This window comes from Nanorana parkeri, unplaced genomic scaffold (assembly GCF_000935625.1).
Source record: "Nanorana parkeri isolate BGI_ZX_2015 unplaced genomic scaffold, ASM93562v1 scaffold1311, whole genome shotgun sequence".
Classification (NCBI taxonomy): domain Eukaryota; kingdom Metazoa; phylum Chordata; class Amphibia; order Anura; family Dicroglossidae; genus Nanorana; species Nanorana parkeri.
This window is the reverse complement of record NW_017307579.1, coordinates 283,645-299,304: the sequence shown is the minus strand read 5'-3', so window position 1 is coordinate 299,304 and position 15,660 is coordinate 283,645. Positions and strand designations below refer to the sequence as shown.

The 15,660-nt window shown below is 41.2% G+C and overlaps 1 protein-coding gene across 1 annotated transcript in view; it reads right to left on the bottom strand.

Moving 5' to 3' along the window:
- Nucleotides 1-296: 296 nt before the first annotated feature.
- NUDT12 (nudix hydrolase 12) overlaps nucleotides 297-15,660 on the bottom strand; it is a 17,386-nt gene continuing 2,022 nt past the window's right edge. Inside the window, exons 2-7 of the mRNA XM_018569241.1 lie at nucleotides 14,827-15,022; nucleotides 13,350-13,939; nucleotides 10,873-11,040; nucleotides 4,927-5,040; nucleotides 2,031-2,230; nucleotides 297-467 (exon numbers count right to left, since the gene is read on the bottom strand). Coding sequence (XP_018424743.1) covers nucleotides 357-467; nucleotides 2,031-2,230; nucleotides 4,927-5,040; nucleotides 10,873-11,040; nucleotides 13,350-13,939; nucleotides 14,827-15,020 — 1,377 coding nt within the window. The 5' untranslated portion in view covers nucleotides 15,021-15,022 and the 3' untranslated portion in view covers nucleotides 297-356. The remainder of the gene's footprint in view (nucleotides 468-2,030; nucleotides 2,231-4,926; nucleotides 5,041-10,872; nucleotides 11,041-13,349; nucleotides 13,940-14,826; nucleotides 15,023-15,660) is intronic.

The window sequence follows — 15,660 nt, the reverse complement described above, 5'->3', positions numbered from 1 at the left end:
GGAGGTGTCATTCCCTTTTTCTGAAGAGAGCCTGGTTCTCGGTATAGAAAGACAGTATTAAGAGAAATGCTTCATTGCCAAAATAAATATGGACTGCAGCAGTAATCTTTGTGACCCTGTAGCCTGTGCTCCTCTCGGTGCCTCCTATTGTGGGTAAGGGACTGCTATAGTGCACCCAGGGGCCTGAGTTTATTTTTTTTGTACAGGCCCTTAGTCATGCATGATGATGAATCCCAATCATTATTAATACACTGCCATGGTAAATATTTGTTACCTTTAAAAATAACATTTAATTTAAAGATTTACAATTACACCTTAATTTATTAAATGATCTATCAGTAAATACAGCATTCGGCTTATAGGTTAGAATTCATTCCAATCCAATGTTTTATTAATTGGTGGGCAATAGCTTTCCTTGGCGGAACAACCAAACTTTGCTGGTTTCCTTTGACCAAAGCTCCAACAACCTATAAAAGGAAGAGAGAAAAAAAAGTAAGGGTTTGTCCTTTAATGAATGCAATGTTAAAAAAGAAACATGGTAGCTATTACTGACTATTACTAGCTTTGCAATTTGTAAACACCTTCCTCGAGAAAATATAACTACCCTTGCAGTGGGGCTACCCCCACCCTGCAAGGGTTAACTGCTCATTTTTATGTAAGGGAATTGTGTAAAGGACCTTTATTTACCTGATCCCCACTCCCACTAGTTCCAAGACCGGTGCCTCGTAGCTTCTTCTCCATTCTCAGGCAGTAGGCAGCCCGCTGATGTCATTGTGTACAAAGCAGAACCTATAACCTTGTATCATATGTGGTGACACCAAAGGACAGTCCACAAGCTGGAATGTAGTAGAGATAAGGTAAGCTCTGACTGCCAGGGGAGTCGGGATCAGGTAAGTAGGAGTTCTTTACACAGGACCCCTAGACACAAACAGAGATAACCCGTGCAAGGAGGGGGTAGCCCCACCAAAAGGGTCATTTTTACCATGGAGATAGGCTTTGAGTACAACTTTAACTTGCTTACCCCTAGAGAATACATGATGGCTATCTGATGATCCCAGCCACCTATCTGGTGGAACTCTATTTTGCCAATCTCTGCATGGCTGGCACACTAATTAGGAAGCAAATGACTCAAGATTATGCCCTACAAATACCAGAGCAGCTTAAAGGCTAAGCTTACTTTTAATACCATGTTTTTAATGTTGTACCTATATTCAGGGTGTAACATGAAACATGGTCATACCCACTGATCACAGTTGGAATGCTTTACTGGCTCCAATGCAAAAAATAAAAAATACCCATTTTTTATGAATGTGTGCACATTTATGATTTTTTTTCTAAAAGCTAAGCTTTGCTTTTAAGCATTTTTATATGGTGAAATATCATTCTTTGAAGGAATGCTAAACACATTACCACGGTATGCACTGGGTGTAAGAGGGCCAGTTGTACTGCTAGACAATCCCTGTTCTGAATAAGTAGCATTAGTTTTAAATGGAATGGACAAAAATCTGTCAGCTTTCTATTACCATGCACAGTGATGAGGTAGGTAGGAAGACCTATCTGTTTGAGATGAGAATTTGCTCTTTGTAGACAGGAAAGGGTTAAAAATAATAATATGCAGTAACAGAGTTTCCCCAAACTGGTGATAAAGCGCTGTGAGTAAAGTGAAACATTAAGGGAATTTGCAGCATCTGCATTAAGAACAAATTCTTGCCCGAAGCAAAGCTTTGATTAAACAACTTAAACGTCTCCTGGCTTTGCTGTCCAGCTATAATAATATTTCAGTTAAAAAATAAAAAGGTAGTGTTTTACACACTCCATCAAATCTCAAGAGCCTACAAAAGAATACGTATCGTGCTGGAGAGGCCTGCCTGCCTTCAGAAGCATAGGGTTTTTTGATTGCCGTGAAGACATATCCAAGGTATAGAATCTAAACATTGTCCCATGTGGCCTGCAACTGCTGTGATATTTCTTGCAAAACCAGCGTAATCAAAAACAAATCAATACAAGCTGGAAATGAAATTGAACTTTACCTGTTCTCTAGTGAACCAACGAGCATCTTCTATTTCAATCTTGTCAACTGTAATATCTGTAGATATTGCGACACCCAGGCAACCAATCATCAGGGAGGAAGGCATAGGCCAAGGCTGGCATGAAACATACTGAACGTGGCCAACCTTAACTCCGCTCTCCTCTAGCACTTCTCTCCGTACAGCATCCTCTATTGTTTCTCCTATGATCAACAAATGACAATGTGCGCAACCACTTGAAAATGGATGGAAAAATCTAACATCAGCATTCATACACGTACAAATTATGCCCATTATTCTTATTAAAAAGGAACCCAGGCGATAACTCGTTTATAAAACTGGAAGCAGTCTCTAATCTATAAAAAAAAAAGATTTCCCTTGCCATCCCCTTGAGGTCCTGTTCACACCAGGGCGGTTCGGCCGCGCTGAACCGCCGACATGAATGATCCCATACATTACATGCGACCGTGTGGCTCCGCACGATCCGAAACGCCTGCCACCCGAAATGCTCCCTAACCATTTTTTCGTGCTGATTAGCACGGTTTCCATATAGATCGCAATGGAACCGCGCTGGGCATTTTAAATTGTGTTTCAGCGCTGAAACGCAATTAAAAATGCCCAAAACTGTCCTTTTAAAATTCCAGCGAAAACCGAGCTGATCTGCAACTGTCCTGGTGTGAACGGGGCTTAAAAGGTGAATTAAAGAAAAAAATTAAGTGTCTTCCATCAATAGTATACAGTGTACAGTTATTGTCCAATGATATAGAGTACCTCCCTGGATGTCCCAATTTATTGACGAGTTATTTGCGGCTCTGCAATGCTGGTAAACACTGAGAATCAGCGGTTACCATTCATTAATGGATGCCTCAGTATAGTCATCCATTAATGAAAGCGTTAACCTTTTTCAGACACCCGATCCCATTCAGGAATCGGGTGTCTGAGAGTGAGAGCAGAGCCGCATTTGCAGCTCTTGCAGTCACTCTGACAGCTGGTACAGATCGGGAAATCCCGATGTACACTGGCTTTTTATTTACTTTCAGCAATAGAAACATAATGGGGGGAGTTTGTCAATACTGGAGCAAACAGAATCTGGAGCAGTTTGCAACCAATCAGCATCTCTCTTCAGCTTGCACGGGTACCATTTGAAAATGAAAGAGAGAAGCTGATTGGCTGCAGTGCAAATCTGCTCCAGATTGTGTCTGCTCCAGTTTTTATAAAGCCCCCCCCCCCCCTCAATGTATCTATTCCAGACAGAATGTTTCAGTTTTCTGATCATTGTTGTGATGATCAGAAAACCTTTAGTAACATCTGATCCTGAAATGCTGCAGGATCAGTGTCACTAAGGATATTATTGGTGGTTCTTAAGTTTTAATCGGCCTATTAATAACCAAAAATGAATTGGTTAATTTATCAAGCAGTAATAGTGAGATTAATTCACAATGACTGCTTGATATAATTAAATAAATAGCATTGGTAAAAGTTTTAAAAAATAGTGAAAAGTGTAAAAAAATAAAATGTAACAACTAAAAATAAATGTAACAAATAAAAATGATATAGTTAAATATATTTTTATACTATCATTTATATAAAAATTAACCCCTAACAATGAAATTCTGCAGCTGAGCTGCAGATTTGTTTTCACCCTAAGGGGTTAATTAAAAAAAAAAATAAACCCTCATGACAGTGATGTTCAAAGTATGTCGCGGTCACTAAGTGTAACACTTAGCAACAGTAACACTGTATGCCAGGTGACCACTTTTAACTTTAGCTTTTAGAGAAAAAAGAATAAAATGTTAGGATTTTAGAAATGTTTCTGTACTACTCGGCCTATAACTAAAACCTAGGGATGTGAGGATTTTCCAAATAAAGGACAAATAAATGAATGTATTTATTGCATTTTTTTTTTTTTAGATGTGCTGGTTTTGTAAAAAATACTCCAAATCAAAACTGGGGAAAAAGTTTTTTCTTTACATTTCTTCTAAATATTTTATTTGTCCTAAGTGAGGCGTTAGGTACACAGATGTGATATAAATATATAGCCCTATCTGTCCGCTAAAAAACAATATATAATATGTGTAAGTGCACTTTGTAAGAAAGTATATTACTGACGTGGAAGAATCACACAGACTTTAGACAGAAAACAATGCTCAGTAGAGAGAGCTCATTCTTCACCTAAGGACATTAACATAGAACCGATGATTGCTGGGAGTAAGAGGGGTTATAAGGACCGTCCTGCAATTCTGTTTGTCAGTCCAATCACGTGAAGGTCACCAGGGTCTGTGATTAAAGGAGCCTGTGTACTGTACTGTATCATTAAGAACCTGTTTTGAATAGAGTGGGGAAGGGTTAGACCCTCCATCTAGATTCTATTACTGTCTGTGCCCCCATAAGGGACAGTCATCCCCCTATTTGTACCAGTGACCAGTGTTTCTGAAACGGAAAGTGAGCAGAAGGCTAAAATGTTATTGTTGACCCCAGAACAACAGCTGAGGGGACATCTTCCATTTGGGACAACTCTCTAAGAGGGGAATTCCTCTCACTTTGGAAGATTTCCTCTAAATTCCTGTTGTGTATGAAGTGAATGGTGCGCAAACAGCAAAATGATAACCTCACAGCCGGGCTCGAAACTTCCCTATTCTATCCAAAACTAAAGAAAGGATTTGGCTATACATACACTTTAAAACACTTTTAAACAGTCTTTAGCTGAAAAAAAACAGAGGACCAATGCAAACCACCACCAAAGAAACAGTCAAAACTGATGACAGTAGTTTGTGTTGACCCTGAATGCTTGTTTGTGCAATCAAAAACTGATTTAGAGTGCTAAAAAAGCAAATGAATGAACAGAGCATGCAATATACTGTATATTACATTAAAATCAATATACTACGTCTGCTCTTACCAGGTTCAATGAATCCTGCTAAACAAGAGAACATGCCAGGAGGAAATCTCTTCTGCCTCCCCAAGAGACAATGGTTTCCATCAGGGTGAACGATCAGCATGATTACCACAGGATCTGTGTGTTGAAACAGAAATTGACAATACACCACCATTTTCAGGCCTTTATTACAATATAGAGGTTTAGTCCCTGTGCAGTGAAAGGATTATAGTGAGCTTTGGCTGTAGATCATGCACCTTTCTAAGTGTTGGGAGCATTGCTTGAATAACAGTAGTTGTGAATATTCCTTTATGTATAGCCAACTTTACATTTAGCTAGCTAAACGTAAGGAATGCCACGTCTTAAACCCAGGGTATTGTAATAAAACCCTTATACACACTGCCATCAACACACAGGAGAAACTGCATGCCATTATTGTTTTAAAGCTGAACGTGAGGTACGGCTAATCACACATCTGAGATATTCGTATGTTAATAATCTAATCTGCCACAGGATTTCTAATTCTGTCCAGCCACTTTTGTGTTTAATCGAACTTAATAATCGGCTAACTAATCGATTTTGAAAATAATCGTTAGCTGCAGCTCTAGATTTATATAACTCTACCAGATGGCACCACCCCAGTTTTGACACCACATTCTCTTGCAGTCATCTTTTTGCAAACTTGCATTGGTCCAGCATGGATCAATCTCAGTATACATATCTGATATCTGGAAGGCCTCAGGTAATGCTGAAAATCATTGTAACCCTGCATATTCGTGTGCTGCGTTTGATGCGCACCATCATTGTGTTCAATGGGGCCTGCATGCACGACACACACGGCAAAAAAAGCTCATGTAGCAGATTCTGTCTTTTTTACTTCCGCGTTTGTGCGCATTTTCATGTGCACAAACATGGAGCAACAACGAGCATCTTCCTGACCTCGCTCGAGGTGCTATTAGAAATGAATAGCAACAAAAGCACATTGCGTGTTTTGCCACGTTTCTGTCAACATCTTATGTTAAATTTAATGAATACAAGCTGTTCTTTTGATTGGAAGAGGTGGAAAAGGAGGAAAGGATAACTTTAAGGAACACTGTGGTGTCACCGCCCCACCCACAGCCAGCTGAGTGGATAAGGAAAGGGCATCTTGACATTGACAGGTCATCAACTCTGCTGGCGGTGCTCTCTCTCCTCCTAGCAGCATGTTTCCTGTTAGCACATGTGCATACAGCAGTGCTTCAGCTCCTAGTACTATTGTGCACGGAATGATAGAAGCGGTTATCAAAACAAATTCAGGTACTCTTCAGGTATTTTTTTATTTACTTTTAAAAGGCATACACAACTGTATTATATTGATTTTACATCTTCCTGGAGTTAAAGGAGAACTATGAGGTGAGTGATTTCCACTCATCCTCATAGTTAGAGCCGACCAGTGACAGTGATACTGTCATAGGTCGGCTCTATTGATTGGAAAGTGAGTGAACACATACCGTCACTCGCTCACTTTCTGGTCACCGCACCCCGCAGGGACTGCCCACTCCCCTCTCCGATCCTCCACCGTTGACTGGAGGAACGGATGTGGGAGGGGGTGGGCACAGCTGGCTCTGCCACTAGATAGGCAGAGCAATTTGTCAATCATCCGGCTGGGTGGATCTCGACTGTATTGTTGGGATCTGTCACGGCGGCAGCACTCTCAGTATATAGCTCGCCATATACTGAGCTTTGGGCCACGGGAGGATGTTAGTATATGGTATATTGTTAAAGGAGAACTATGAGGTGAGTGATTTACATTCATCCTCATAGTTAGAGCCAACCTGTTACATTAAAACTGTCACACGTCGGCTTTATTGATTGGGAAGTGAGCAAACACATACCGTCGCTCGCTCACTTCTTGATCATCTCCCTGCAGAGAGCGGTGACCATCAGTCACCACTCCCCACAGGGATTCCACCTCCCCTCTTCGATCCCCCAGCGCTGAGTGGAAGAACGAACAGGGAGGGGGCGGGCACAGCTCTAGATAGGCAGAGCCACCTGTCAATCAGCCAGCTGGGTGGACCCAAACAGCATTGTCGGGATCTGTACCGGCTGCGGCACTCTCAGTATATAGCTCGCAATAGCTCGCTACATACCGAGCTTTGGGTCACAAGAGGTCATTCGTATATGCCCTCCCATGACCCTAAAGAGAACCCATAGTTCTCTTTTAAGCTTTAAAAAAGGCCAGCGTAATGGTTTCTTTAAGTTCTACATAAACAAATGTGGACAAGACTGTATGGGCTAGCTTCCTATAAGAGTCAAAAAGATCCCCTGAATACTGTAAGCGATAAGGCAAACTGAGACAAAAGAGAAGTGTCACAGGCTCCAAGCAGAAGATATATAGTTGCATTATAGTTGTGAATCTTCTATGAAATATCCAACTTTACAATGAAGTAGTGGCATACAGGCAGACACACACACACACACACATAGTATAGCTAATACTTAACATAGAAGCACCGTAAATTTTTAGGTGTTACATATATTGAGATTTATATCACCTCGCGTACTCTGCTTGATCAACATGACATAAGTTATATAGCTCTTTCTGACATGAGGAAATAGTGTGCTTTCTGGCGTCTAAAATATCACCACTAACCAGGTAATAAAAGGATAAATCACTCCAGTGCGTTAATGCAATATGACATGTAGTCAGAATTATGCAATTCATGCATTTCTGGAACAATGCTTCCGGTTTCTGTACTTAATGCTAAGCTTGCTTGAAGAGAATTTGATCATATATCAGGGTTACATCCTTACTACAAGGTTCTATGGTGAGAAGTTTCTAAGGAACTTGACACATATGCCAACTTAAAGCTTACTCACAAACCCTGTTTACATACCAGGATACACGGATGCATCTCAGTAAGTGTCTCATCACAACCTCCCGAGGAAGTGGCCAGCTAGAGCCACGAAACGCGTTGAGGCGGTGTTTTATATGTCTATGTATTATCCAATTAAAATCTCCTAACTGAAGAAATACCCAGATGCCATTGGTCTTACTGTAGGCACCTCTGCTACTTTAAAGTGACATTAAAGGCAAAAACTTTTTGCCTCAACACAACGTTAATGCACTTACCTTAAATTATGTCTCTTAATCCGATCATGTTCCTCTTTCCTGTAGTTTTCAATAGTTTTTTTACTTTTTGCATAGATCTAGCTTTTTTAGTTTTTTTACTTTTTGCTAGCAGTAGATCTATGCAAAAAAAGCTGAGGGTTCAGAAACCCTTTAACATTTTTGGGGCATCCATTCCTTCCTGCTGCTACAATATCTGAAGTGTTCTGTTGTGCATTTGATAGCTGGCGACACAGGGAATCACACCCAAATGACTTAAAGTGTATATTATCCCTTCTCACCACAAGCAAGAAGAGTGTGTTAAGGATGCGCACTTAAAATGAAAATTAATTATGCAGAGTGAAAGTTCCCTTTGCTTAAGTAAATAAGGTGAAACTCTGTTCTCCTTGTTAATCCAATCATCTGCTAGGGAAATAAAAAAAAAACAAAAATGATTTTTTTGCACATGATTGGATGATTGACGTGAACACAGATTTAACTTATTTACTAAGCTCAGGGACCTTTCACTTTGCAAGGAGAATTTTGACTTTGCTTAGTGAATGAGGTGAAGGTGTGCGGACTTGCATCATCCAATCATGCGCAAATCAAAAAAGCTGTTTTTTGAATTTTCCTTGCACATGACTGAACATTCCGTGCAAAGTGAATTTTCACTGCACGTCTTTTAAAGATGAGGGCTTCGGAGGCTTACTATAACATTTCCTTCAATATACCATAGTTCATTTTGTATTGCCATACACTTTAATAGACTGGCACTTTATAAGGACTTTATGTTAATTAATTCACCTATTGACATATGGATTGCTTTGCACTAAGTGGATGATACAAAAATTGTGCTGGAATTTTGAGGTTTATCTTCAATTGTATGGGCTAGTTTTATACCTTTAGCATCGTTTGTCACACTTATGAATTGTTTTAAAAGCATTGCAATATTTTAGAAATGCACTACAGAAAATATAAGCCCATTTTTACAAAGTTGCCTGTGAGAGTAGCTCATGTAAGACTATGAAGATTTTGACAACCGCTCACAGACCCTTTACAGCCTCAGAAACAGACAGGATGCATCCAGGTCCGTGCACTGACTGTGTGCAGCTTTCAAAAGTAAGAGCTGAGGGAAGCAGCATGTGAGGGTGCACAGCTTCAAGAAGATCCCCTGACCTTATGAGCCCCAACTGTTCCCAAATGCATGTTCTAATGAAACACTCATGAACCCCCAAAAAGTCCTAAAAATGGTTCCCTGCAAAAGAAGCCCATGCCCCTAATATTTGCTCAGTTCAAGCACTACAGCATCCGTCAGCATTCAACGCTTCTGGGAATGTCAAATGCCTGTATCGCCAGCCACATGCTCTGGTTCCATCTGCTGACTCCCACCAGGCAGCGAGGGACACAGGCATCCAACGCCCCCAGAAGTTTTAGCTTAGCTCATGGTCTTCTCCCTGCAGGGAGCAGTGACTATCAATCACTGCTACCCGCAGGGATTCCTTGCTCCTTTCATCCCTCAACCAGTGCTACCTGCAGGGAAAGAAAGATAGAGGAAAGGGCGGACACAGATGGCCAGAACCAGCTATCAATCAGCGGGGTGGATCCCGACAATATTGTCAGGATCTTTCCTGGCTGCAGCATAGCTCTGCGCTGTCAGGAAATAGTGGGCAGTAGCCCTCTAAATGCTGACTTTGGGTCACAGGAGTATATTAGTAAATGTACTCCTTTGACTAAAAAGAGGACTAAAGCCAAAAAAAAGGGTGTTTGGCTTTAGTTCTCTTTTAATGCTGAACATCGTGACAGATGCTGTAGAGTTTCAATAAGGGGAAGAACAGCAGACTGAGACATTGGAGAGGTAAGTATAATTATACTTTTTCTTTTCCAGGGTACTGTTTTTAAGACTTTTTTGGGTAAAGACAGTGATGGCAATTGATCAAAACTCGCCATATACTGAGCTTTGGGCCACGGGAGGACGTTAGTATATGGTATATAGTTAAAGGAGAACTATGTGGTGAGTGATTTACATTCACCCTCATAGTTAGAGCCAACCTGTGACATTAAAACTGTCACAGGTCGGCTCAGTAGATTGGGAAGTGAGCGAACACATACCGTCGCTCGCACTTCTCGATCTATCCCTGCAGTGAGCCGTGACTGTCACTCACGGCTCCCTGCAGGGATTTCCCCCCCCCTCCCCTGTCCGATCCTCCAGAGCTGACTGGCGGAACGGACGGGGGAGGGTATAGCTGGCTCTGCCTCTGTCGGCTTTATTGATTGGGAAGTGAGCAAACACATACCGTCGCTCGCTCACTTCCCGACCATCAGTCACGGCTCCCCACAGGCATTCACCCTCCCCTCTGCGAGGGGTGTTTGGCTTTAGTTCTCTTTTAATGCTGAACATTGTGACAGATGCTGTAGAGTTTCACAAGGGGAAGAACAGCAGACTGAGACATTGGAGAGGCAAGTATAATTATACTTTTTCTTTTCTAGGGTACTGTTTTTAAGACTTTTTTGGGTAAATACAGTGATGGGAATTGATCAAAACTCGAGCAGACAAAATGTGGAGCAGATTGGCACTGCAGCCAATCAGCTTCTCTCTCTCATTTTCAAATCTTTACTAGCACACTGAAGAGAGATACTGATTGGTTGCCATGGGCAACTGCTCCAGATTCTGTTTACTCCAGTTTTGATAAATTCCCCCCAGTGTCTCTGTGAAGGCACAGCAAACTGTGCAAAACATAATTTAAAAGATATAAAAGTCATTTAACAAAGTACAACACTCACACATCATTCTCTCATTACTATTGTGTACTGTATGGAGAGAACAAACTAAGATTTCAGCAATAATTTCTAAACTGAGTGCCATCTAGTTTTTTGGTACTCACCTACTCTTGGATAGGATGTGTTGTGGATACCTTGCAGACTAGGGCATTCTGTTTTCAAACAAGTCCTCTTATATCCACCCTCTTCAATAATTGTCTCACCCCCACAGGTTGGGCAGAACTTGTATCGACTGTGCCAAGCGAGCACTGATCGCGCTTGTGCTAAAATCCCTGGAAACACAAATACAACAGGAAGGAACTTAGGAGTGAAGTACTACATATCATAAATTTAAAGTGAACCTGGCATTTCATTTTAAACTGAAGTAGAAGGCCTGCCTAAGCTTAAACAGCCCATGTTGTGCCATTCTCTGATCTAGTTTTCTTGTTATTGGGGTGTGGATTTCACTGACACCTGTCATTCCACTGCCAAATGAGTCTGCCCCAGTTCCCAGGGGGGACCTCTCATTGGACAGGGTTGAAGTAGTTGATGGAGCTCAGTCAGGAAGTCAGATCCCACTAACAAGTGAAACTAACAGGGTTATTCACAAAAGGGTGAAGAGTTTGGAGAAGGCAGGAGAAGTGAACAATCTAGGACAACATAGCTGATTAGGAAAAATTCTCCAATTCAGTTCACTTTCCAGATCATCTATGTTGTCCTAGATTGTTCATTTCTCCTGCCTTCTCCAAACTCTTCACCCTTTTGTGAATAACCCTGTAAATATAAGAGGGGCACAGAAAACTCTTTTATGCTTTTAGGTAGGGCTTTTACTTTTACCATTATCACAACTATGACCACTTGGGGTCTTTAGTGAATCTAAAACCGGGAAATCTCTGCTTTCACCATCGCTTTCCATTTGCCCTTGTGTTTTGCTAGGTTAATGTTCTGCCTCACATCAGGGGTGCCTATCTTTTCTTGGATGCCATTCTTCCACCATTTTCTTCTTTACTCTTTCCCTTTCTTTATTGGCTATCTTCCACACTTTTTTTGCATAACTCCTCTGCAGTCGAGTTTCTGATGATGTGGCTAAAATTTTTTAATTTTCTCTTCAATATTCCTTTTACTTTTGGTTTAAAAAACAGTCCTGACTGAGCTTATGCAAGATCATGAAAGGTCAGCCTTAATTTATTACAACTGAGCAGACATACTTATGAATGATAAATATTTATGCTATGATTTACTATTGCATGGAGCTACAACACATAAGGGGCCTTGACCTCCTGCTCTCTTTATTTAGCTTCACTCTCTTTGTCTGAGAGCTTATGAATTAAGGGTCAGAGATCATCTTATGAGTCAGTTGTCACTGGAATAGATGCCCCCATTGGAAAATGTATTCTCACCTTGTGCTCTGGTGTAAACTTAAAAACTTGGAATTTCCCATTACTTACTTTCTCAGCTACAATGGTCACCAATGCAAGTAGATATGAATAAGCCCTAATTGAGGGTGAAACGCATCAGAGGAGGAGTAATGTCACATGGGGTAATGATGTATACACAGTGGTGTGCCTCCTGGACTTATTTTGTTCTGCACCCATGGCCAGCAAGCACATGGAAGTCATCTTGAGCAATACAAAGCAGAGGTGTGAATTCCCCCAACAAGGACACAGACAGCAATAAAAATGATATTGAAGGCCTAACTTAGGGCTGCAACTAATGATTATTTTCATAATCGATTAGTTGTCCAATAATTTTTTCGATTAATCGGACAAAAAAAATTAAATACATACCATCCATATTTTAAAATTAAAGACACAAATACAGTGTTACAAACATAAAGTTTACTTCAGAATAAAACTGCATACACAATTTTTTTGCAATCGCACTGCACTGGAACGCACAGCATTGCAGTACTGTACGTTCCAGTGAGGGCGATCACACAGTGGGTGGGAGGCACGTTTGGGGTGTCATTGAAATGAATGGCACTGCAACGCACCTCCCGCAGCAGAATTTGTCAGGCCGAAACCGAAAATGACTTTATTCCCACCTTTTATAATTTTTTTTAAATAATTGTATTGTAAGCACATGGCGCTTCAATAGCTTCAGTCAGGGAATGACAGCTGCCAGTAGGAAGATTCCGCAAACAGCAGCTGAATGTAAATAGAGCAGGTAGTGGGCTGGTGCAATAGCCAGCCTGCTACTGGCCATTTCAAATTGCAATAACCAATACCAGGCTGACTATTGCACCCACCCACTGCTTGCTCTGCCCTCCAACTAACTAATTGATAATGAGAATAGTTGACAACTGTTCTCATTTTTGATAATTATTGATTAATCAATTAGTTGGTTGCAATCCTAGTCTACCCTTCTCCAATCAGGACCAGCAGCCTGGACGCACAGTTGATCGCCTGGCATTAATTTCAACATGCCCACCCTTGCTCTCCCAGTTCAATGCAGCCACTTGGCTTATGTTTTTCCTATGAACATGCCCTCCCCTTCACTTTTCATGGGATGGGCATATTTTGTTGGCTGACTGTAAGACACAAACTTTTAAAATCAAAAGATCCAGTAAAGATAAGCACTGATGCCAGGCATGTCATCTTACCTGCTTCTGTACTGGTCAGCTGCAGCAAGGCCGGCATCGGGGGTTGGAGGAAGTAGCAGCCTTCATAATGCCTTTCAAACTTTTCCGCAGAAATATCGTGCGTGTTCAGAGCAAACCAGGCTACCAGCCCATCGTCCTGTTCTGTCTCAGTCTCCTTGGCTTCTGTAGAGCAAGGATTATTGACTTGTTTATCTACACCAAGAAAAATTAATGAGACCTCATCGGGCTTTGACAGGTATTCTTTCACATCTTCGTACTGGAGTCTGCAGAGCTTGATTTCTGGCTCCTGTACGGTATCCTTTGCACCAATTAAAGCTACTAAAGGACTCAAGTTGGAGAAAATAAGGTAGATGGAACTTTTGTGCATCTGTTTGATTGTTAACCACTTGCTGTCTGGCCGTTTGTCACTTTTTCGGTCCAAAAATGTACTGCTAAAAAAATTGTCATGCTCGTCTTTGGCATTTTGTAAAAAATAAGGCTTTGGGCCTCCTTTAGAGTGCGTGAGCAAATCGACAATGTGCTTGTGACCCCAAAATTTGGCAATGTCCAATGCAGTCTGCCTTGATTTGTTCACTAATGCTTTGTCACACCTAAAGAGAAATGTAAAAATGTATTAAAACATACTGTAGAAAATGCTGTATAGTACACACGTACAAGCTAAGCTTATCACAGTTATCATTTTCTTGACTTACAGAAAACCTGTGTTTTTTTTACCATGCAGGGCAAAGCAACAAGTTTGTTGTAATACCCCAGAAGCACATACTTATATTACATTTCCTTCACTCCACTGCTGCTATGTCCAGCTGCCAGGAGAGAAAAAAAATAACCGGTACTTCCAATATGGGAACATATTTTCCTCTCATGCGGCAGAGCTGATGCTTGGTCATTGACCCAGTTTCTTAACATAAGGAGAGTGTCTTCAGCCCCGTGTAAACCCCTTTCATCAGGCCCTAGAAACACATCAACTGAAAGATGTGTAGCTAGAATGACTTAGCTCTTCATCAGCACTTTTAAGCCTCATCTGTTCGTCCATCCTCAACCATCCTGTGATCTTATCACTAGAAGGATGTTACCATTGGCTGTTTGTGAGTACCTTTCAGCTGTTTTTATTATTGAATAAAAATCTCTTTTTACACTATGGAGATGCTCCTTTTGCTTCTCTTCTGCTAGATCTAAGTACAGACCTGCGGAGGACGACAGTGGGATCTTTAGGTCAGGGGAGGGGGTGCAAAAAGAATAAGTGCATTTTGTCTAAAAGTGCACTTTTTTTTTTTTAATCAGCTTGCTTGAACTCATACTCGGGTATAATTAAAAGATGTCAAGCTTGGCAGTTCTGAGGCTGGGATCCTTTCAAGCCAATCATTCTGTACAAATGAATAGCTGACTCCTGAATGGGAAAAAGGAGCTGATTTTTTTCTATCAATGCATCTAATAAGCCTCCCCGAGAAGAAATGTAAAACGTAAAACATGTAATTACCCTTTTTCCAGGAGCATCCTCACAACATCAAAGTGGCCATTCCTAGCTGCGAACATAAGAGCGCTCCATCCATTTTCAGCGGTTTCATTAATGATTGAGGATGAATGACTTAGAAGAGCAAACAGCTTAGTAGTATCGCCCAGAGCACAGAAGTTGTGCAGCTGATCAACCATTTCTTTCCTGGGATTCTGCATTTCTGAAACACATGAAAAGACCGCCATTATTACAGAAAACAAGTCAATTGCATTAGTGCTTCCTGGGCATTATCTAAACAACATGTCATATAGGTCACTTTTAACTGGTAAAGAAGAAGAACTCAATGAATGCTTTTTCAAGAATACAACACACTACATTTCCTTTAAAACAAATCATTATAATAACCATGCACACCATAAACCTTTTTTGTACAGGTTAAAGTGGGTCTGGCCTTGCATTTTAACGTAGAGAAAGTAGTCACTCACACACCAAGGTCCAATATATCAATACATCTTTATTTGATGTCAGATATACATGGCATCACATGTGAAAGCTTTTGTCTATGTTTGGATTGGTGTGGTGCCACCCGCAGGTCATTCTAGCACTCATCGGAGTACTTTATTGTGATCCCGCTCTGGAGTGCAATGGGATTCATGCGATTGTGGCCTTGTATTGTAGGCTCACCGGAGTGGGAATCCAGGGATCCCAACCTGAAGAGAGTCTTTTTAGGGCAGTGCCCTTCTCATTTCAGGGAGGTGCCCTCTGTCCCCCTGCCCCATCTGCGGGGGGGGCGAGTAGCCAATAGAAGCCTAGCTATTCATTCCTATGCTGTTTTTTTGTGTGACTGACACACCCCCT